Here is a 25,827-nt window from a genome sequence, read left to right on the forward strand (position 1 = left end):
TCATGGTACGTTTGTTATCATGACTTCCAGCACTTCGGGACAACAAATTAATGAAGTTTGTCATGACAACAAGTCAAACTATTGATAAGATCATCACCTTACAATAGCTACCTTCCAAATATATATATCAAAGTAAGATTGTCACCTTTCATGACATAATCCACATATGCAAAATAGTAACCACCATGAACTAAGTCAAAGGGTGGAACAAGGGCTTTCACCTCAAATTCTCTCTCACAGAGAAGAATGCGTTACAAGGAATTTCACTTCAATCTTTTCCCTTATAGATAAGAAATCACACTTCAAATTTTTCCCTTTGAACAATGATCCTGAGAAGTCAAGTCCTCTAGTTACTCCCTTAGAGCTCCTCACCTAAAGATGCCTATTTAACTCCATATCAATCTTCTTTCTTTCTGGTGAGTCGTTATTTCCTCATGATGTACTGAGGGGTAGGCCCATCAAAATCATGTAATCATACACATGTATTTTTAAACTCTCTCTGAGTATCAATCTTTTGAGCTCTTGTGTTGCCTTGGAAGAATTGTCAAACTCCCTCTTAATATAGAAGGATACTCATAATCTGAGTCATCACGGATATTTGCTTCAAGAGCCTCACTTCATCCAACCTAATCATCAGGTAACTAATGAATTCTAGATTAAAAAAACTTCTTTGGATCTACTGTCATACGATTGAGTCTACACAATATTTGTTAGCATGTGCAAAGAACCACCCTTCTTTTCCTGCAAGAACATCCTCAAACATAAAGGAAAAGATCAAGGCAAATAACTCTTATAGTATGCATAATATTACAATTAAAAGAGAGACTACAATGAGTAGATAAATTTAAAACTCAAGGATAAAAAATACTTATCTAAACATCAAGGTCCATTAATGCAGAAATTTCCTTCTTAGATAATATGAGAATCAAACATCTCTCTTCTAAAGGTGGTTTAAGTGGGGATGTAACATTGATTATTATTCCCCCCCTGCAATGTAAAATTCTCACTCGTATATCGTTGACCAATTTCGCATCACATAAATTATGGAAAACCTTTGCAATCTGCTGAGACTCCAAATAATATCTATGAATTCGTTATCGAAGAAGCTTCATTGATCGGTTACACTTAAGATCGAATTACTTGATGTTATATGATGTTATCAATTAATAATATTTTTCATATAATCATCCCTCCTTATTGCTCTAGAAAATTTCTTCTTGAACATCATAAGTTGATGTTCTAATGTTCCTATGAACACATTATCAAGGAGTCTTCAATGATTGGTTGCGCTTGGGACCCCCTTTAATGATGTTGTTATGCTGTTAATTATGCTTAACATTATTTGTTTCATATAGCCATTTATTTCTCCAAAAGGATATATTGCTAAAACAGTCTCTCTAAAGTCATTCTGACATACCAATTGTATATGACATGTCTTTTATAGAATAGTTTTTGCATTCAATATTTACTTAGTAAACATATATATCATGAAATACCCTTCATACGGGATTATTCGCTCGCATGATGAATATTAAGATTTTGCCCTTATAAGGAGTTCCAGTCAAAGGAATGATCATTTTTGTTCAGAAGTCTCCCATGAAATTCATTCTACACCGTCCCTAACTTGGAATATAAATTATTAAACAGTGGGTCTTACCTTTTATCCTTCAAAATGTTCAAGAAGTGATTTTACTTTGGCTTTCAAATATCATCTTTCATTATCTTCATGTGTAAAACTACCAATTGTGTCTTCAATTATATTTCCTATTTGCATTCATACTGTGAAACCACTTACACGCTAATTTTTATTCCTAATACTTCTCAATATACCTTCGTGATAGCCCGCAAGTATAATCTTCGATGATTATAACTCCTTATCCTCTCATTCAAAGGTTTGCATCTCAAACACAATCATTTCAACATTTTGCAATGGTTACTGTAACTTGAGATTATAATATCGTTGCATCATTATGATAAAGTATCTGATTTGGAATCATCAGCATAACCGAGCATCCACAACCTTCAGTTTGACTTGGATTATGAATGGTTATGACTCCGTTGATTCTGTGATTATCCCCCATTGTTTCTTGACAACGTCTATCTCTTGTTTCATCATGTTTCTTGTTTCTTGAAAATGATATCCCTATTCGGCTTATATCATTTCTGACATGTGTCAGTTCCATGTATTAACACCATGTACTAGTGCAGATTCTCTGAAATTTCTTTGCATTTTAGACTTCTTAGATGATTTCTTACCTATAAAGATCTGACTGACTTCTGGGCTCTATATCTTCTACTTATGTATACGTGCCACTGGATTGACACCATCCTCTCACTCTTGAGTGCTGAATTTGGAGACAACTCCCACCTGATGTGATCACTATCTTTAATGACCATAGCAGGGATAAAATCTGATGGTGACAGTGAAGGCGGAAGTCATGTTTAATCTCTGGTGCTGACATGCATCAGTTGAGGTGGGAGATGGAAACCTGGTACATATGAAAGGCAGAGGTCAGGCTTCCAATTTTAGAAATCATTTGTTACTGTCTAAACATTCCAACTCACATATTCTGACCCTCTCGTTCATCTCTCCATTTTTAATTTACTCGCATAATCATTTTACTTATTGAAGATTCCATTTTATTTCAGGCTCTATCCAATGTTATGCTCATTGAATGTTCGACAAGGGCTAATGCAATATTTGGTCCACAACATGCGAAGAATAGCCAGATCTTCGAGTCTGTTCATTTATCAAGAGAGTCTGATTCTAATTGTTGTGCTTTGTCAGTTTTTCTGTTGTGTTTAACCTCATTTATTAACACAAATTTTATGTTTGAAAGTCACAGGATAATAAAGTTTGGTATTTGCATTTTTCAGATGACAGGAAGTCAGCATCAAAAGATTGCACTACAATAATTAGGGAGTTCAGTTATAGTTTCTACCATTATTATTACATTCAATTTTAATTTTTAAACTAAGATGTTATTGAGTAATTGATGAAATGTGGTACTATCATATTGATCATTTCTGCTATGAATCCCCTTTCACTCACGTAGCTAAGGTTATCTTCTCCAGATTGCCATGCATCTTATCCTTATTCAATGCTTATGTTGATTGTATATCCTTCATCTCTTTGTACTATCATTCCAGTGTAATCTTTGACGATTGTTTGCAGATTGTAATACTTTTCTCCATTTGCAGTCTAGCTCTGATACCATGTTAAGGTATTAAAGATCGTTTTCTGCAAATGTAATAACATTGTCATTTTACATGTTAAGGTATTAAAGATCGTTTTCTGCAAAACTAATAACATTGTCATTTTATTGGTGTGTTCCGAATGCAGATTTTGAAGACCTATATATATGAGAGGAGGAGAAGACACATGTCTCTGTGGTTAATCATCATTAGATAATAATATATTAACAATAATATAAATAACCATATATACGTATTATATATATAATATATAATATATATAAGAATATTTGTGTAAATGATGATTTACCGTCAACAATGTATCTCATGATTGAATAATCGAACTGAAGCTACAAACTTAACAGGTCACAGTTGCATTTGTCTAAATTATGTATTTTGCAATCTTTGGGACATTTTTTTATAAGTTCTGGTTACAGATCGGCCTCACAGGTTTGACAGTAGCCTATTGGAGGTATAAGAATGTATATTGAAATGGTACCTGGGTATTGGCTAAGTTTAGTTTGATGTATGAAATAGAGGCCAAATGTTGAGCATGTCAAGTAATGCTTGGAGAGAGAAAGAGAAAGGGAGAGAGTCGTATGTGTTCAAATTAAAGAGATACTTTATTAACTTAGATAACAAAGATGCATTCCATCACCAAGTAGGATCATTCCAAGAACCCAAAGTACAGTTGTACAAGCTACGTAATTTGGGGCTCATTTTAATGCCTAGCAGAGACATATTTCCTGACATCTTACAATTAGGACCCCCACCCCTGCCTTTAATGCCTAGTAACTGATGAAAAATATTGTAAATGATAAATGTTTCTTAAGGTCATCCTTAATAAGCATTGGGATTATGGCATAGCAATTTTTCTTCTTTGGATAAATGTAATTAGTTTCCTTTGGGAATCACCACTATTGACAAAAAATGGAGCCAAGAGATAATTAGCAGATTGGCAAGCAGAATTGAAGATACAGTCAATGGGCAGAATGCAGATACAAATCCCAAAAGCTGAGATCAGAAATTTGTTGGTACGTCAATATGGATCTGACTGTGCATTTCTTGTGGTGAAGGAAAAAGATTTAAGACAAGTTGTAGCACTCATTTTGCAGACTTTATCTGTAATTTGGGGATGAATTGGGAATTAATTCCTTGGGACATATATTGGATTAGACTAAAAGACCTTTCCATCTAAAGTAGTTGTAAGCAGTGATGTGAGACCCACACAGACTCGCCGAGGCTGAAGTCCTAGCAGCTCGAACTTAGGCTTGGCTGATTCCAGGACATACTTGCCAGACTCACCGACTTTGGACAAAATCATGTCATGTGTACTCAGCCAGCATCAACCAGGTGTTTTAAGACTCTTTCATTTTCAATTTGAACTCCAGAAATTTCAATGCATGGTTTTTGACATGCCCCCAAAATATATAAGAAATATGAAATTTTACTCAAGTTCTCTTCATCAATATATATATATATATATGAAATACAACATCTAAGTCAATGTGACTTGTATATACTTTATGTTTCATGTGTATATTGGCAGAATGTTTGAGAGTGGTATAGAATTTATAGTAGTTACAATGCAAATTCTATGAGTCAGAAGATCTTATCACCTTTCAGACTCTCTATCTCTCTGTCTCACTTTCACCTCTCTCCCCCAAGGTCCAGACCTCTCTCTCTCATCCTGAGACTACCACAATTGGTGCTACCCTCAACCTCATTTTGATGATATCCCCAAACACTCATCGAAGTCTAAGCAAGTAATAGGCCAAAGATGAATTGTAGAAAATAAGTGGGGTTTGTAAATTATACTTTTACTGGAATATTGCTACCCCGCCGTAGACTATGTGATATCAACATATCATCTACATTGTTTATTTGTATCCTTCCAAGTATCTTAAATCACTCTGCATCTGTACCATGACTCTGAACTTCCACCCAATTAACAGTTGCATACCTTTACAAAATACTGCAGTTAAAAAAGAAAACCTAAAAAATTGAATGAATAATTTGGCACTGTTATCTTTCAAAGGATGCATCCTGGCCCCCAGAACCCTGCGTTCCAAGGACAGGTCAATGCATTCCTCCACCGTTTTTTATACGTATTTTCATAACTCACATTCCAAGTAATAAAAGTATAGGCCAATATGGTATATACAGCATCCCCCCCCCCCCCCCCATCCCCAAAACCTGTCCTGCCCCAACCACCCAATCCTTGACAGGTGTTGGTACACAGAAAGAATGCACATAGAGAATATAGCACTCTCTTGATACAAAAATTATTCAAAAAGTTAAATCAATTTCATGTACTCACAGTGATACCAAATGAAGCAACCAATGAACTACATTTACAATCTGAAGTTGTGTAATTTTCATCAGAAGGCAGTTTGTACTCCAGGTACAAGTGGATTGGCAAATTTGAGTTTAGCTCTGAGTTGGTCCATGAGGTTAAGAGCGAGCAATACAAAATTTGAAAAATATATTTGCATAATAGATATAATAAGGTATAAGATTGTCAAAAAGGGTGAGTTAAGTGGTATATCATCGGGATTTCAAAATAGACCCATGTTCAAACCTCAAGCAACATGATATATGCTTGAAAATACAAATTTTGAATATTCAAGCAGTGTAATTACCACATCAGATACTGGGCATGTTGTATCCAAAAGGACAAGGCCAGGTAAATGTGCTAGATGAATCTGGCAGAAGTGATACCCATCGCTCATAGTATCTAAGCCTATATACAATCCTGAAGGGAAAAGCAAATGGAAGAAAAAACTTCTCATTGTGTATCCAAACAGACAGCCAGCTGCATGCTTTAGATGAATTTGACAGAAGTAATATCAATCTCATGTGACATCTAAACCAAATTACAACCTGCAAAGGTAAAGCAGATGGAAAATAATCCAGTCATGGGCTTCCGTAAGAGAATTTTGATGACCAGATTGATGTGTGAGGCTAATTGCTGAATTTTAAAAAAACTTTTATCTTTGTCTCAACTACAGCATTCAAGACAATTGAACTCTATGAATCAAAATTTAAGCATTTCCTGTAGGAATGTCCATAAAAACATCAAACAAGGCCAACCATAGATTTTCCCAGAATAGAACTACGAGTTTACAATATCCAAACCTGTTCTCTATGTCATTTCCTCCAGATGGCAAGGCAAATGGCTGCAGAACTTGGGGAAGCGCAACATCCTTATGTGGAATATATCCTACATTATAGCTTGGTGAACACACAACTCTGATAGCATTCTTCACAAGATACGGAAGGCCTTCAGTTGCCCTTACACCAACATCATGGCAAGTAACAAAGAAGTGATCAGCTCCTAATGTCCGATTCCAAAAAGGATATTTTCTTGCTAGGCTCTCTACATAATTCTGAACAATAATTGTCATGTTCTCATAAGAAGTCCCCTGCAATCAAAGAAACTCAATCAGCCATTTTACAAGCGATTCACTTCAAATGGTTTGAAACATTGTGCACAGATGCATTCTATGTATAAGTGGTCTGATTTTGTAAATCAATTTTCAAAAGCATGTCTTTAACAAATAGCTTCTCTAATTTCCAATATATGTTTAAACTTTTTAAGTCTAGGTGAAACACCAAAACTTCATGATAAGACAACTGAAATCCCCCAACAGCATTAACCACAATTCGAACATTAAAGAGCTAGTTTTCTGCAATCTCAGTACTCACCCCTTGAAACAAGTTTCTAAAACAATACAGAATAAATCTCCATGTAAACTATTTGTGCACATAACCAAAGAGCTCTATCATACATATACATGTAAAGAAACAGAGAAGTGGCAAGAAAGCTATCAATCTACACAAAAAACCAAAGATTTATTGAATCCATGTGACTGCAGATTTCTGGAGTCCTACTTTAAGGTGAATTCACAAACTGAAGAAAGCCTCTCAATAATCAAAAACATGAATTTGGTAACCATACATAGATGTCATCTAAATAGAATTACTACTTGAATATGTAGAAATAGCTCAGGGGCCCTAAATGACATATTTCCAAATTTCAACCAAACCCAAAAGAAGCACATCCTAGGAGCAGCAGGTTTGTAGCAGATTGTCCCCCTACCTGCTCCCTGGGCATCACCTTTGTACAAAGGTGGTCATCACCAGATTGGCCTTGCCATGCAGGGGTCAACCCTAAAGGTATTCCCCTCTGCAGGAACATTTAGTGAGGCCCCATGGAAATTGCCCTTTGAAGGATACATTTAGTAATGACTTGGGAATATTTTTCTCTACAGGGAGCATCTGAGGATGCCCTGGCATCTGGGAAAGTCAAGAGTTGTCCAAACATCTCTAAACAATCTTGGGGATGTAAAGCATCCCCACATCAAAAATTTCACACTATTTTTAATTGTTATATTATACAATAAAATTTGAAAACCCTGAACCTAAATTATAGGGAGGTCCACAAACCTTAAAAACTATTAATAAAAAACTTGCCTACCTTCATTCAAAATCACTATCTACAAGTTGCAAATACATGATAAAGAATCTCCACTTAAATTGTCAATGTAAATTCAGAACTTCAAACTAGAATCCGGATGACTATTTTGGGGGGTTTAGGGTTTACATAGAAAATAAGTGTAAATTAAAAGACACAGTTGTATCCTCCACAGTTGGATGACTATTTTGGGGGGTTTAGGATTTAGTGGGGTTTAGGATTAAGAGACACAGTTGGATGACTATTTTGGCGGGTCTAGGGTTCGTAACTTCAAACTAGAATCTGGATGGCTATTTTGGGGGATTTTGGGTCAATGAGTTTCACTCGAGAACTACACAATTGAATCATGAAAAACAATATCGCAACTAAAAGACACCTGTTTTAACTTATTCCAGATTTTCATTTTAAAGTTTTATTTTATTTCAAAAGCTCAAAGTTAGGAGTTGAAGTTGAAATTAGATAGCTGCTGGGTTACTTGCATGAAGTAGATAGCAGTACTTTTATTAATTTATTTTTCATAAATATTATAGTTTATATGATTGAAACAAGAATGGGCTTATGGGCATCCTCTGCTTCTGCACCTTGTCTGATCTGACATAGGAAAAGCATAAGATAAGATAAGATAATGATATTAATGTCCAACAAGAGACCAACAAAGGTTCTAAGGGACTGGAAGATATAACAGGGAAGAAAAACAACCCAGCAAGAGCACCAAATGGTGTCTAAGAAAGAGCGAACAGGAAAGCAAAGAAAGGACACAACAACAGACGAGAGAAGAGAAGGATTAAATAATAATAATATCCTTTCCTGGTAAAAAGAAATCCAGCACCGAAGGATAAGGCCCAGGGCAACTAGGGGTCTAGGCCTGTCTCTAAGTAACACTGGAGATAGGGTGTCGCTATCTGGGGAATCCACGATGAGGTATAACAGATCCGATGTGCCCGGAGATGGGTGTAGCAAGCAATCACTTCTTGCCCCTGGAGGAGGCCATGGGCGGGAAAAAGGTAGTGATGAGCTGATCCGTGGCTTGGCTCTGAGGAAACATGCGCTGTAAAGTGAGGTCATGGAGCTGTGAAGTCTCCCAGAGGTATAGCGCTAAGCATCGCTGGTCGGAATAACTGTAAAAGGCCGAAAGGGGTCTGCAATCTCTGAATTAGTAGTGGAACCTGCCTCTGATCTCATAATAAATAGGGCACCGAAAGATGAAATAGATCTCAATCTCTATCTCAAACGAAGTGCAAAGGCGGCAAATCCAGTCAAGGAAGGAAGGTAACTCGCGCTATCCTGGAGGACGATGGGGCAAGCGAGCTTCTCCAATCAAATGGTGATCTGTCTGGCATTGAAGCCGGTGAGAACCAACTCTAAAAGACCCCAGAAAGATGCGAAGGGTGTGAATCCAACATCAGCTCAAGTAGAAGGGATGCACAATAATCCCATCACGAGTCTCCAGAAAGTGCTCAGAGTAGAAGGCCATCTGCAAGAGCAAACCCCCAGGAGGGTTAATCCAAGTTGAGGTGATATACTATCTATATATGTTGAGTCGAGCGTACCCATTCAACTCCTATTGTGAGGGGAGAAGATGGGCAGGAGCATCTAATGAGAATTGGTAACGCGAGAGATGGTCAATGTCAATCAAGCTCAATAAAGTAGTGGCCTAGGTATACCAGCAGTGAGCCCTAGTCCTCAAGTTAGAGCTAGCAATATCAACCTTGAAGCAATATGCAAGGTAGGAATATCTATGGCGACTGTCTGCGGAGTCCGCAAAGCCCTACAGCAATGAAATTACTAGATCAGATCGAAGATGGCGCTAAGTTTGAAAGGGCGAGCCTCGAACTCGGCCAAAATAATATTGTGCGGACTTTACCAGTGACTCCTCATAATACAACAGAGGAGAAAGATTTGGACCTACTCGACCGAGGCCCAATCTGAATCAAGAAGAGAAGGTCCCCAAACCACAAAGCCATATAAAACAGTCGATCTAACCAATGAGTTCAAGAGGGACTTGGACTCAGTGTCCTAAAAGTGATGTCGAAACCACTCTCTCTAAAAGGGCGAGGGAACCCATCCCCTTGGTAACCCTGGGTAGGTGGGCGAGCCTCATGCTAAAGTAGGGACCAGAGAACTTGACCCCGAGATAAGTGTACGAAGAGACAATCTTGATCGCCTGACCTTGGAAGCTAAACCGAAGATGCGAGGTCTTCGAACAGGTGAAGACCATAACCCGAGTCTTGCTTAGGTTCACAACAAGCTAACACTGGTCATAGAAAGAGGTCAATACATCAATCTCAGGTTCACAACAAGCTGACGTTGGTCACAAAAAGAGGCCAATACATCAATAAGCTAAGTTGCCAATACGGGTTCTGGTTCGGGTACGGGTATGGGGTTCGAGTACGTGGGTACGGCAATTTTTTCTCCCCTGTGGGTTCGGGTTCATTTGCATATGTATGCATGCATGTATGCTAGAACATCGAAGTTACAAATGTAAAAGAAAAGTGGTACTCATAAATCAATAATGGACAACAAAGTTATAAATAAAATAATTGTATCACTGATATAGTTTCAAATTAAATGCATTAGCAATTGACATCAATCCGAACATGATCAACAAACATAACTATTGGCTGGCTTTTACAAATCTACGAACAATCATGTCCTTAGATCTACAAATAAAATAAAGTCAAACCCTGACCTTCAAATGAATCGAAGTAGATTGTTGTTCACTACTGTCATAAACTAAGGGCATTACATAAAAACAATTTTAGATTAAATAATATTACCAAGCTGTTGCAAGAGAGTATTTAAAGCTAATAGAAAGAACATACTAACGAACAAATCAGAAATACATACATAAACTGACCTACCGCCCTGGGGTACATCCTGGGTGCCCAGGTTCACTCTAGGTCCTTCATAGGAGGACCCACAAAGAACCCAAGAAGTACCCAAGAAGAACCAGTACCAAAATTGTACCAGTACCAGGACCCAAGCCTAAACAGCAAAACCTGGTAACTAAGTCAATAAGCCTCTAGAGCCCCTCCAAAGAGGAGGCTAAAAGAACCACATCATCAGCAAAGAGAAGAATGGAGATTAGAACCTAGTGTAAGTAACATTCATCTTTGAGGAGCGAAGCCTCATTGAGGAAGGCCCCAAGCTCATCAATATAGATACCAAAAAAAGTGAAGGAGAGAGGGCAGCCCTGCTTCACCCCGATGGTACTCTGAATCGGATCAGAGAAACCCTCAGGAGTCCTAAATCTGTCAACCATTGTCTCATAGTCGCAGTCAAAAGAATATCTGAAATACCAATGTCTCTGAGCCTCTAGAAAAGGTCCCCAACGAGGAACGATGTCAAAAGCCTTACGAAAATCTACAAAACAGCAGTAGACTTTCTCAGCACAATGTCAAGCCTCCTCAATGATAGCCCACTGTGTCAAGATGTGATCCATTGTCTGGAAGTTGATAAAGAACCCAACTTGCCCTCTAGCATGATGTTGTCTCCTGCCAAGTTGTCTAGAAAGAATAGTATTCAGGACTGTAGCATAAAGCTTAGCAAAGGTATGCCCAATCATTATTGTCCTATAATTGTCGAGGTCTGAAACTAACTTGGACTTGTAGATCATTTAAATCACATGTCTCGACCATGAATCGAGGAACCCAACGCAAACCACTCAGTTGAAGAGCACCAAAAGAAAGGAGCAAAGAATCGTAATACCGAGCTTAAAAAGCTCTACCTAGAACCCTTTTTCATTGGTGGCTCTATTGCATCTCATCAATTTGATGGCCTCACAAATGGTGGATGGAGTAAAAAGATGGCAGTTGGGGGTGGGGGGTAGAATGAATGGGTCGTTGCCCATGGACATCGTAAAGAGGCCAGTCAAGCGTGGATGGCGAGGGAACAAGGTAAGCCAGAAGGCTTTCAAGTCACGAACAAGCATATCACAGAGGAATCTACACTCTGAAGCCACAAACAACCGCTTCTTGTGACGAAGAAGGCGGTGGTACGAGGAACGCACTAAGTATAGGTAGGGGAATGAGCAGCAAAGGAAGCACACATGGAGCAGTGGAAAGACTTATAATCATCATCATACTATTGATTCATGGGCCAAGATTTTCGGCTAGCGGGGCTGAGTGGGGAGGGAGAAGTGTGGTGGGGGATGGAAAGGAGGGCGAACTCTCAAATGAGGATGAAGCCTGGGAGGAATCCAAAAAGCAGTCAAGGGGGAGAAGTCGTCTAAGGTGGAGGGTGAAGAGGTAGAAATCGCACTCAAAGAAGCAGAAAGTGGTATGGGGCTTGGGAGTAAGCGAAGGGGACGGAGCGAGGAGGGTGAGGGCTAGGGGCAAAGTGAACGAGGTTGAGGATGGAGTGATCAACCAAAGGGAGACGGGTGACAGTGAAGCGGCTAACGGAGGGGATAAAAGAGATCGATGCAAGAGCATAGTCAACCACACTCGCACCCCCACAATGGGGCCAACAAGTGAAGAGCTCAGAGCCCGAGATGTAGGGGAGGCCATGCAGGATCAACAAATCGAAAGACTCACAAAGCTAGAGGAGATGGCGACCATAAGGAAAGTCAAAAGTGTTTTAGATTGTGGTACTCGTTATTCTAAATTAACATAAATATTAACTTTTTGAACAAAAAAGCAATGATAATGCTCAATGGGATTCCGCCACTATGTATCCTCCATTTATGTGTTCCATATAAACTAAAATAAAAAAAGGTCAATCCAGATCTTGTACGGCATGGAATTGATTTTCTTTTGATTTGTAACAAGTTAACTGATAAATGTTTTTCCCTCTTACAGGTCTTGAATAACCGTTTCTCAAAACAAGGATTGCAAATTTTATGTATCCTAAGCTGAAATTTTATGTATTGCTATTTCATTAAGTTCATAAAAGCTATTGGAGCATCGGTTAACCCAAAAGGTAACACTGTGAATTCATAATATCCATACCTGAATCTGAATGCAATTTTGTGAATATCTTCGTCCTTAATACAAAGTTGGTGATATCCTAACCTCAAATCAATTTTTGAAAATACTGTTGCGCCTTTCATTTGATCAAAGAGGTCATCAATTCTAGGAAGTGGATACCGATTCTTGATGGTAACCTTATTGAGCATTCTATAATCTATGCATAATCTCATGGTTTCATCCTTCTTCCTAACAAACAATATTGGGGCTCCCCATGGTGATACATTGGGCCGAATTAGTTTCTTGTTTAACATATCTTGTAATTGTATTTGCAACTAAATTAATTAGGTGGTGGTCATTCAATATGGTGCCCAAGAAATGGGTTTTGCTCCTGGTAACAATTCTATGATAAAATCGAAGACTCCGGATGGAGGTAGACCGAGGAGTTATTTGGGAAACACATCCTGATAACTCTTTAGGTAGGGATATTTTTCTTTGAAAGATTCCTTTAACTTTTCTCTGATTTCCACATCTTCAAAAATGTAGTCATCTCCACAAGTGGTGTTTATAGGATCTCTCATGTCTTAAACTCTTATTGCAAAAATCTCACAGCCCCTTCTTCCATATTTCTTAAGTTGCATGGCAGACATCTGTTTTGATTTAATTTCATGTTTAATCCCTATAATGTTTGTAGGTTTGCCTTGGTCATCCAAACAATCTACAGTTTTGGCAAGACAATCCACCTTTGCCTTATGCTAACTGAGCCAATTAATACCTATAATAATGTCATAAGACCCAAGAGGTGCTACATACAAAATCAATTCAGTGGAGAAATTTAGAAAATCAACCTGAGCCTCAAACAGACACTACTCTACCTTAGCCCTTGGCTGGTTTGCATACTCGACTGTCCATGGTTTTGCCATAAAACTAAATCTTTTTGGAACTCTAGTTAATAGTTTAGGCGATATAAAACATTCAGAAGCTCCAGTATTAATTAAAATAGAGACAATATTCCCATAGATCTTACCCGGAGTTTCAATCGGCCCTATCTATTGTTCTGTTTGTCTATTGTCCAAGGCTGCGTGGATTCTTTGCTGGTAAACATGCTACTGTTGTGGAAGAGGTGGTCGGTGCGACCGATTGGTTTTGGGTTTGATGGGGCATTTACTAACATAATGATCTCCCCCACAATTGTAACATCCCGAAGGTGGCCCCTTCTTTTAATTGCTCTTATTATTTTTACTTGTACTGAAATTACTTTTAAAATCCTTGATTCCATTTCCTTTTGATCCTGGCTTGCTATACTTGTAATCCTTAAACTGTTTCTTCTGAGCTCTAGTACCTGCACCTCCTGTACTCCAGTTTGTTTTCCTTTTATTATCCCAAATGGAGTCATCTCTCTTGATTTTGTATTCCTATTGGACAGCCTTCTCTAAAGCTTCTTCCATGGTTCGAGGAGAGAACATCAATTATTCTTCCTATTCTATTATTCAAATCCATAATGAATTTTCTCACCTTCAGATTTCTATTTTATTTATATGGTGGTACATACTTCAGTAGTCGGGTAAATTTCTCCCAATACTTGTGTACAGTAATGTCTCCTTGCTTTAGGTTTTGGAAATAATTTTTTGTCATAAAAGGTTTGGGGTAAACAACGATTCCTAAAAATAGTTACAAATTTTTCCCACATAATTTCAATGGTTTTAATGTTTTGTTCAACTTTAGTGTTTCTCCACCATGTAGCAGCTTCTCTAGTGAAGTGGTATATTCTCCAAACTACTTTTGAGGTTTTTGAAAAGTTCCTAATTTCAAAATATTGTTCCATTTCAGTTAACCAAGCCTTTGCATCCTCTCTAGATTCAGAATCGGCAATTTGGGTTGTTTGATTTTCTCAATATCTACTAACAGATCAATCACTATTTCTTGTTTCTTTTGTTTTTCAATTTCAATGGGTGAAGAGATTTTCTTGTTGTAATCAGAGACTTCGGTCTTTGTTCTGAGAGGAGGTGATGATTGTGTTTCCTCTTGGTTATGCTCTATTTGGGCTGCCATCTCATTCATTCTCTTTTCCATATTATCCAACTTCAGTTGTGTTTCTGGCAAAATCTGAAGTAACAAATCACTAGATGATTGTGTGTTTTCATGGACCATGTCATGATCTGCAACGTTCTTGTTGCTATTCATTTTGTTTTACTGGTTTAACCTGAAAATTTACAAAATTTTGTGTCAATTTATTGTATACATGTTTTTAAGTGTGCCTACAACAAATTAAAAGAGTTTTGTGAGTGCATATAACACACGAATAAACCAATTTATTTAATTAGCTTTAATATTTTTGCTGTTGCAGTCATGGCAGCCTTATTTACAAAAATTTCCTCTATTGAGGATGTTTAAATTATGGAATCTAAATTTTGCTTCTCAGCATTCAATTTTGATTTAGATTTGTACATATCCGCACCATCTAGGATCTGTGGAAATGCAAAAAAGAGTTGCCCTGATGAGCGTTCCAGTTTTGAATTAGTTTGTTCCTATATGTTGCTTTACTAGCAGGAGTCCACTTGATTCTTTCCTTCTTCATTCGTTGCAAGGCCTTGTTCAAAGTTTCATTGTCTTGGGGCATAGAGCAGCAAATGTAATTGAGATTTGGCATGTTTTTAATTAGGTATGAGAAGATGGGATGTCAAGCCTTCTTGCGGGGTGTTTTACATACTTGCATCCTATACATTTATTCTAAGAACTTTTAGGTTTACTAGTAAGTAGTGTGCCCTAGGTTTAGTGTCGAGCCTAGCGCTATGATATCATATGTAACAAACAATTTTTCATACCAAAAACAAAGACAGTTTATAAAGAGATTTTCCCAACATTCATTGAATAGATAACTAAATTCCTTTTCATATAACATTAACTGTTTTAACTATCAACATTTAACTTAAATAACCATGTTCAACTGAGATAACCATATCAATGATCAACTGAAGAACCTAGATTAATGATTAACTGAAAATAATTGTATCAATGATCAATTAAAATTACTAGTTTAACGATTAACTGAAAATAATTGTATCCATGATCGACTAAAATAACTAGATTAATGATTAACTGAAAATAATTGTATCAATGATCAACTGAAATAACTATAATAACGATTAACTATCTTTTTATGCATATAAATAAAGTAAATGCATAACATGAAAAAGAAATAAGAACATACGAGAAGTATTCGATGGGTCTTTCGCTGGTTGTGTAAGCCTCGGCTTTCAATAAAGGAGAAGCATTAACTTAGGCTTAATCTCCCAACCTCAAACCATACTTATCCCCACACAATCTATTGAATTAGAAAAACCCTCCCTACCCCGAGATCGGGCTTGGAATATTCTTAGTCCAACCACCTGAGCATTCTGGTTTTTAGAATGTCCCCACAGTTACGGACAAACGTGTCTGCATAACTGGCACCACTTACATCAAAGTGATCAATAGATGGCAAACATGCCTCTGAACTAGCTTGGCCAAAGTTTTTTGATGGGTTCAATGACCCGATCACCATCGCTCGACTTGACAACAGGAAAACATTAAAATAACTAGATTAATAATTAATTGAAAATAACTATATCAATGATCAACTAAAATAACTATAATAACGATTAGCTATATTTTTATGCATATAAATAAAGTAAATGCATAACATGAAAAAGAAAGAAGAACATGCGAGAAGTATCCGGTGGGTTTTTAGTTGGTTGTGCAAGCCTCGGCTTTCGATAAGAGGAGAAGCATTGACTTAGGCTTAACCTCCCAACCTCAGACAATACTTATCCCCACACAATCTACTGAATTAGAAAGGCCCTCCCTACCTCGGTATCGAGCTTGGAATATTCTTAGTCCAGCCACCTGAGCATTCTAGTGTTTAGAATGTCCCCACAGTTGTGGACAAACATGTCTGCATAACTGGCACCACTTACATCAAGTAATCAATAGATGGCAAACATGCCTTTAAAATACCTTGGCCAAGGTTTTCTAATGGGTTCAATGACCCGATCAGCACCGCTCGACTTGACAATAGGAAAACATTAATAAGGATGAGCATGAGCTATTAAGTAAGATTATTTAATTTATTTAATCATATCTGATTCCACTTCCGTGTTCTTGTAGATTTCATCTCACCTCTTCACCTTTACATGGTTATACAGCCGGTGAGTCCCAAGTGTTTGGAAATTCTGAGCAATCCGCTCTGTTTATTAATTCTAAAAAGATTCATTAAATAATATATCTTTTCATGAACTGTGACTTGAAAGAATATGTTCTTTAAGACCAGCAGAAACATTATTGAATTCTGATTTTCATATGGTATATTTAAATTAGGATTTATTGCATTTAAAAATCTCTTTTCTCAAGAGGTTCTATCCGATAACATCTATGATGATTATATCTACAATCTAGCTGTTATGGAAGTCACAAAAACAGTAGCAATTGACATGAAAATATTCCGCAAAGCTTGGAACATGGTTGATTATGTAACTTGAGACTATTCTGGAAAAGAAAAGAAGTATGAGCCTAGCTGGCCACTATGATTCAACCCCTCCACAGACGTTCTTTAGGCATAAAAAACCAATGTATAAATGTATCAAGTCTTCTGCAAACAAGACTATTAAAAAAAGAACTTGGAATGCTATGGGCCGCAATGATTTTCAAATGATAATTGCAGGTTATCAACTTATGAATGAAAGTCGGAAATGTGAGAGAGAGAGAGAGTCGATCTCTTGAGAAAGGTAGTCGAGTGCTTGAAACAAATACTTCCGCCTCTCACTCGCGACTTTTATAAAAAAAATAACATGACTCCTTGGCTTCCGTAACATAAAGAATTATCTTGGCTCTTTGAATGCCAATTAAATGCCAAGTGTTCAATTGGTTTTTTTAAAAAGAAGAATAAAAGAATGGAAGAAGATTTGAAGGTTATAATTCAAAAAATATTATGGTTTATATTTATCTACGTACACGTAGATATATTGGTGAGGTGGCATCATTTTATTATAAGAAAATAATATTACGGTGTCACTTCATTTTTTATGTCTGTGTACGTACATAGGTATATATTATAAAAATATGGTGAAAGATCATTTAAAATCCTTTCAAGTCCGTATTATATTTTAATTAAATTATTTTATGTTTCTTAAATTGTTTTTTTAATAGCTCATGCGGGTCTCATAGATGTATCATGAAGTTCATGTCACTAGGTCCTTACCAAAGAAGTTTAAGATCATACCTATCAATCCTATTGACTGGACTAAGCTAGTATCCCAGTCTGTTGATCCCGTTTAGCAATGCTTCCCCCCTTCATCTTCTCCTACAATCACCCCTGAAACACTTCCACCATAATAACAAGTTCCATAATAATTTTTAATATAAACATTTACAAGACTTTAATTATTAACTATAATTCCAAAATCAAGCAACTGCTAAACATCATATAACAAATAATGGTTAACGAACATCTTCATTAATAGTTAATACAACGAATATAAATAACTACCTACTTCACATGATTATGAAAGAAAAACCAACTAATTCCAACGGCTATGAGCAAATTTAAAATTAGGTCAAAATTTGGGATGTAAGACCAACTCTACCTTATAAAAATAAGTGGATATTATACAAGAATTACCAAGGGGAGGAGATAACTCTTAGATTTGCAAACATTGCTAAGAACGATATAACAACTCATATAGTTGAGTGAAAGCACATTTATGCTTTATTCCTTAAAAAGGCATCAAATTTGTGTCGTTCTTGCATTGGATATAAAATATATTGAAGGAAAAGCAAAAGTAGACAAGGCAATTGGGAAAATAGGTTTTCACCGTTTGGAAAAGTCTAAAAATGATCAAAAGTATCTCCATATGCCTCAAGAACAACCATTGTCACATAAGAGAGCAAAGGGACCCTTGGAAACAACATTTCGCAATAAGACTAGAGAGACTACCAAGCAAAACTTTGCTAGATGTATCTATAATAATAGATTCTCATTTAATGGTGTTTACTCACCTTAATGGCAAAAATGGTGAGATCAATTCAAGAGGCTCCAAAGGGGTTCAAGGGTTAGGGTTATTGGGTGGTGTGTACTTCCATATTGGACAAATACGTAAAACATGTAAAGGATGCCTTGAAGCCTATCAAGGATTCATGTATAAAATAGGGGTATCCATCATATATGATGGATGGAAAGATGCAAGAAATTGCCCTTCGATCGATGTTATTGCAATGTCCCCCAATAGGGCAATGTTTTAAGAGCAATAGATAGTAAAGGGAAAGCGACAAACAGACCATTTATTGCCAGCATTCTCTTCCAAGCCATTGAACAAGTTGGCTTCAAAATGTTGCTCATGTTCAAATAAACAATGCCAAAAACTATAGGGCTGCTAAGCTATTGGTTGAGAAGTACTATTCACGCATTCATTGGACACCTTGAGTTGTCCACTAACTCAACCTAATGCTACAAAAAAATGGCAACTAAGTTGAATGGATCAAACAAGTGTATGCCAATGCTAGGGAGATCCAAACGCTCATCAACAACCACATATCACAAGGCATACTTAGACAATTCTCAAAAATTGGAGTTGTTGAAGGTAAGTTATAGCACTTAAATTTGTTTCACTTTAGTAAACTTCTCAGGTTTTTTATTTTACTTTTGATACTTTTTTTCAATTAGATTTTGAAATAAGTTGTAGAAACATTTTTTTGCATCCAACACATGTTTTGAGAAACCTTTTCAAGGTTTCTAAGGTGTTAGATTTTGCACAGAAATTAAATGATAAACAGCAATAAGGAAAACATACAAGATACAACATACACTAAAAGTTACCTTCGAAAAACCCTTCTAGAATTATAGCAAAAAACTCAGCCACACAACAAAATATCACTTTATTGATAATAAAATGTTCACATGTACAGACTTGTTTCGCTTGATGCAATATATACGACAAATAGAGAGAGACTTCACATTACAACAAAAGGCTTCTTCCATTTCTCAAAACATGACTCTTCATTTTCAAATACACAACTCTTCATATTTTCATGCCTCAACACATGCCATATGACACGTGTCATCATATTTAATATTACAATTAGTATTTTTTTTAGTACAAAGTGAGCCAGGCCACGTATATAAGAGGAGAGTGAAACTTAAGACCTCCTATAAGGAGGGCACCCCAAGTCATCGCTAGACTGCGGGTGGGCTCCCTTAATATTACAATTATTATTATAAATGTCCTCTCGTCAGCTAAAGGTGACCATAATGATAATAACACCCATATTTCTAGAGATAAAGATCTTTAGCGCAGCTCCAATCTTCAACACTCCCTCTTAGCAAGAGAGAGATCTTTAGCTAAACAGTTACACAAGGCTGCATACAAAAATGTTAATGATAAATTATATTCACATAGATTCTCATTAAAACATGATTCATGGAATCACTCAACATGAAAAACCTGCAAGAATCACAAACAGTTTTCATCACGGACTCCCTCGACATGATGTTTTCAAGGAATCTCTCAACATGATAGTAAGGTTTGCAACTAACATTTTATCATGAGTCCTCTCAACATGATACAGTCATGAAGTCTCTCAACATGATTTTCAACTCCCATCACGGAATCTCTCAACATGATGACATCGTTAACTCTCTCTACATGATGCTCACTATGAACCTCCCATAAGTGATAGAGATATCAAGTCGTCCTTACAATTTTAATAATTTCACATAAATAAGAACTCATAATCAGCAAGAAACAAATCACAGCTGAGACTTGTTTCCAACAAGAGTCTGAAAAAACATTAACAACATATATAAGAATGGCGGGGACTCCCCTTCAAACAAGAACTACTTTGATCATCACAAGAAGATAGCTGAAGAAACCTCCCTTTGAAGCTAAAACATCTCCCTCTCAATATGTATTATCAAGGCAGCCTCCTCATGGTCATGATCTTTCCTAATCGCATTGCTTCTCGTTGCATCCTGCAATGAAGAGAGATCAATCTATCAAATACTAAAAGAAAACACTATTACCAATAATAAATAAAAAAATTATGATCAATACATTAAATACTTATCTTTATGTTGGTGGTAATCCAAGTGGCAATCCAATCCATTATACTCAGTGATAAATTTTCAAAAACTTATCTTCAGACTTTGCAAAGGAGGCGAACAGGAGACATCGATTACAAGCTATCGTTCAAATTTTCTCATGCAAGCATAACCCATTAAGACTCAAAACAAGAAGAAAACTATGATGTCAAGAACAGATAGTTGTATTCTATTCACCTTTTGCACTCTCGTTAATGAAGTCTCCCAACTTGGACGAAATCACAGATTGACTCATTCACCACCTATTTTGGATTTAGATGCGCCCAATTATTCCAAGAGTTGATGTTGACTTGATTTGCGTTCTATCCTGGCACCTTCAGTTTGTCTAAGAACAACACTCTAGATCAACGCTAACTTCCTTCCTTCAATCGATTGTTTTTAAGAAGATTATGTCGATGGGTTTCATTCTATACTTCCAACACATTGACGTCCCAACTCGCAATTTCCTTGCCATTATTCTTTCTGAGGAAAGCACTTAAGTATGTTGCTATAGTTTCTAAATCTCATAAATCCATCTTGCTTTCCCTTAATATTGTTTCGAACTATTACCAGATGACCAAGAAACTTGAAATATTGGTCAAATCTACGAATGAGATGATATTGCGACCTTTCTAGAACTATTTCACAATTCTGGTTTACCACATTGCACCACACCATTTCATCGTCACTTCCTAGGTAGTTATGGATGTTCTTAATAACTTTTCTATAAAAATATGATTCTCAACTTATACCCACCATTTCACACGATGAACTCTCACTGCTTCTCTAGCGAAAGTATTATAAATTCCAAATGATGACTAGCGGAACCTTGCAATTTGCAGGAAAATAGCCTACTAGCTAATATTCATTTCCCCTGCTCACCAAGATTCTCTATACACTGCCAATCTCTGCACCCATATGGCTATTGACCGAGCATAGAATCCTTCCAACACCCTACAATTCTATCCATAATACCTATTCCAACATCAAAGATAGCATGTTGCTGAGACTCGACTCTATACTCTTACAAAAAACGGATTCTTCTTTCTTTGCGTCAAAATTCCCTTCTTGGTTTTCTGAACAATACTATTCTTATTAACTCCTCTCTTGTGTGATGCTCTAGCTTCTTGTCTACTCTTTCCCCACGTTGGAAGGATGCAAAAGAACACAAACCTGATTGAGAAGTATAAACAAATTTATTTTATTACATGCCATGATCACAATGATCATGACAAATAAAAGAACGTCAAGATGGAACATATGCCAAACAGATATACAACCTATGAAGAATATAGGAATGCAATAAATTCTAACATTACTAAATCATTTCATACAATCTTTGATAGATAGCAAGAGTAAATTGAGAATAATCAAAGACTTATCCGATCATAGCAACCATACAAAAGAGGTTGACGAACTTAAGTACTATCAAGATTAACACTTCCTGCACAATCCACCATTGAAACTCAAGAACCAATCTCTCGACTCAAGGATTTATGTGGCATGAGCCTGGGTAGTTTGGTACTTCGGCTAGTGCATTAGGTGTTCATAGGAGGAGTTGAAGAAACACTCAATAAAGGGGATGACAACAAATCCATCTCTATCTTATAACAATGATGGATCAAAACTCAAAAAAAATATGAAATAGTTGGTAACAATATAACATGACTGTGAATTGCTCCAAGCATGTAAGGATGCTACAATCTAGAATAATCATAGATACACCACCCTGGGGGACTGGGGGACAAGTTTCTGGGACATGGGGACAGAGGGGCCTTAATTTAGGGACGATGGAGGGACAGCAACGAGGGACGGAAGGGGGGTTATATGTGTGTGTGTGTGTGGCATGAGCCTGAGCAGTTTGGGACTTCAGCTAGTGCATTAGGTGTTCATAGGAGGAGTTGAAGAAACACTCAATAAAGGAGATGACAACAAATCCATCTCTATCTTATAACGATGATGGATCAAAACTCAAAAAAAAAAATGAAATTGTTGATAACAATATAACATGACTGTGAATTGCTCCAAGCATGTAAGGATGCTACAATCTAGAATAATCATAAATACACCACCCTGGGGGACGGGGAGACAAGTTTTTGGTACGTGGGGACAAAGGGGCCTTAATTTAGGGACGATGGAGGGACGGCAACAAGGGACGAAAAGGGGGTTATATATATATATATATGGTTCTTAAAATGCTAGTTATGAAAATATGTATTGCAATATAAGATATAAAGATGTAAAAGAGTAAATACTTGAATATTGCATTGAATTGGAACATCGAACGTTAAACATAAATTGTCAAATCTGCAAATAGTCAACATTAGGTTGTCCCCCATCCTCAATGGAGGTGGCGGAATCTAGTGGCGTAGTTGGGGACTGAGTCCCCAAGTCCCCGGTGTGCTGAAGTCTCTGGGACATGGGGCAAAAAAGGGGGGAACGTGTCCCTATGTTACTATGAGAATAATGAAAGAGATGGCCATAGGCGAATTTTGAAGATATGAACGAGAGCGTCGATGGGCAATCACAAAGAACATGGATCATCATATCTAATGTCTTATGACAAACACAAAGCCTCAAGGAAACAATAACAAAGCTCAAAAAAGAAAGCCTTAAGGATCTAAAATTTGAGCATTGAGACTCGTCTCCAGCTAAGCCATAACTACCAGTAGATTGAAATAGTCAATACAACCTTGATATTCCAAACAAAGTGAAGATTCTTAACTTGGCTCTGATACCATGTTAAATTTTGCCTAGAAATTAAATGATAAACAACAATAAGGAAAACATAAAAGATACAACATACACCAGAAGCTACCCTAGGAAAGCCCTTCTAAAATTGAAGGGAAAACCCCAGCCACACAACAAAATATCACTTTATTCATAATAAAATGTTCAAGTTTACAAATGTATTTTGCTTGATGCGATATACATAGCAAATAGAGAGACTCTTCACATTACAATTGAAGGCCTCTACAATTTCTCAAGACATGACTCTTCATTTTCAAACACACAACTCTATGTATTTTCATGCCTCAATGCATGTCGCATGACACGTCTTTATAATTAATATTACAATTATTATCATATATGTCCTCTTCAGCTGAGGTGACCATAACGATAATAATGCCCATATTTCTAGAGATACAAATCTCTATCGCAGTTACACTCTTCAACATGAGGTATTGTCTTGGGTGGCAATTAACCTTAATTGGAGCATAAGGAGGCAATCTAGCACTACAAGTGCAACAGACGTCAAAGAAATGATAATGGATGACTCTTAGTAGTATCATGTCAAGTACCTCTTGAAATTAACTAAGCCTATATTGTACAAGATCTCGCATACTAGCATGAATGGGCCCTGTTAGGGTGAGGTATACAATGGCATTGACTCAATAATTGATGAAATAAAAGTCACCATAAATGGAAAAGAAAAAGATCTCAAAGAAACATTCTCTAAGGAACAATAAAAAAAATTGAAGAGATGAAACAAAATGACTACTCCTTTGCATCTCCTTGCCTTTGCATTGAGTTCCAAATACTATAGTTAATGACTCCATACTAACACAAGAATTGCCCCATACAGAGATTTTGAAGTTGCACACGGTACAAGATAGCCCTTCATAGACTCCTTCACAAAGAGATGTAGCATGTTGTGACGACTAAATTCATGAGTTATGCAAGTAGACAATTGTGGTTTTGAAGGTGTTTGGGACAAGCGTAGGTTGATGCTCGTAAATGAATGTACTTACATGGATAATCATACCAACACCAACAATCTGTTGCCATCAAGATTTTATTGCAAGTCCTTAACTCTTAAGATTGTCGTTGATGAATTTATATTTAAAAATTTTAATCATAGCTCTTAACTCTCTAATTTCCAAACTGAAAAATCTTGATAGGTTGATATTTCATTTTCACGTAAGAGGAATTGGAGCATGCACTCCTCTGTCCACTAAATAAAGCACAATTGACTACATTCCAAAAAGGCAAAGGCTGGCCTTTATGCTTTCAAACTTGCAGCTCCTCACACACAAAAAATACCAAAGGGAGAGAAAGGAGTGGGATGTTGATCTGAGCATGTCAAATTAGAAGATTCAGTTTCCTTCCTTGCTTTACTTGGAGTTGATGACTATAAGCTACCTAGATCATGAGGTTGAGAATGATAATATTGTTGCAAATTCTTGTGTTAGTACCACTATCAGTGACACTATTTGCAGTTTTAATTTACCACAGCATATGCAGGATGATAATATTTTTGACAACCCGTACGATATTTGAACTCTGATTGCTGATTGTTAACAATTGACATTATTACAAGGCAAGAGCCTACAACACAACGGTAAATTGTGAGCCTCTTATCAAAGAGGTCTTGGGTTCAAATCTACTTGTGCTTAGTAAAATAATAATTAATAATAATACATAATAATTAATCTTGGCTTTGGCCTCTTACCAATCAAAAAAAAACAATTGACATTATTATTTTTGAGCTAGAACATTTATATTATTTGATATAAAACTTTAATACATATGGTGGTGGTGGTGTGCTTTGCTATGTTATTTTAGTGTAGTGGTATAATATGAACTTAAACACTGCTGCATATATGTGTACATTTTTTATTTTTTATTTTGTATATGTTTTGTATAAACAAACCCTGTTGGTGTAATTAAGGTGTTGTACCTAGTGGTAACCTCACACCTAGGTCCTAAAACACACATATCATTAAGTTTACTTAGTGATCAAATTGCACTTAGGAGCATCTCCACATTCAGTGATCATATCAAGTTATCACTTATCCACCTCAAGTGGATCATCTGAGGTGGATCATCCACCTTTATTAGTCTTATCACACTATCACTTTTCCACCTTATGTGGATGATAGGTTGTGCATTTTCAAAGTATTATGATACTTGTCAGCATCTTGTCTATTCACCTTGCCTATATATGTGAAGCTCATTGTGTGCATTTTCATGTCCATTAGCAATGTTATCATTCTTGCATTGTGATGCAATCTTCTAACTATTCTCTTGTGGAAGTTATCTTGGTCTTAATCTGGTCCTGGGGGTGTTGGAGAGTTGCTTAAAACTCTAACAAACACAACCTGCTAAAAAAGAAATGTGACCAAACCGGCGAACCC

At 36.7% G+C, this 25,827-nt stretch overlaps 1 protein-coding gene across 1 annotated transcript in view; it reads right to left on the bottom strand.

Moving 5' to 3' along the window:
- LOC149551387 (Exostosin family protein) overlaps window positions 1–25,827 on the bottom strand; it is a 66,030-nt gene that overhangs the window by 37,560 nt on the left and 2,643 nt on the right. The window contains exon 3 of the mRNA XM_089786895.1: window positions 6,334–6,620. Coding sequence (XP_089643021.1) covers window positions 6,334–6,620 — 287 coding nt within the window. The remainder of the gene's footprint in view (window positions 1–6,333; window positions 6,621–25,827) is intronic.

This window comes from Cupressus sempervirens, chromosome 6, assembly GCF_028749045.1.
Source record: "Cupressus sempervirens isolate cs-2001-9-10 chromosome 6, ASM2874904v1, whole genome shotgun sequence".
NCBI lineage: Eukaryota > Viridiplantae > Streptophyta > Pinopsida > Cupressales > Cupressaceae > Cupressus > Cupressus sempervirens.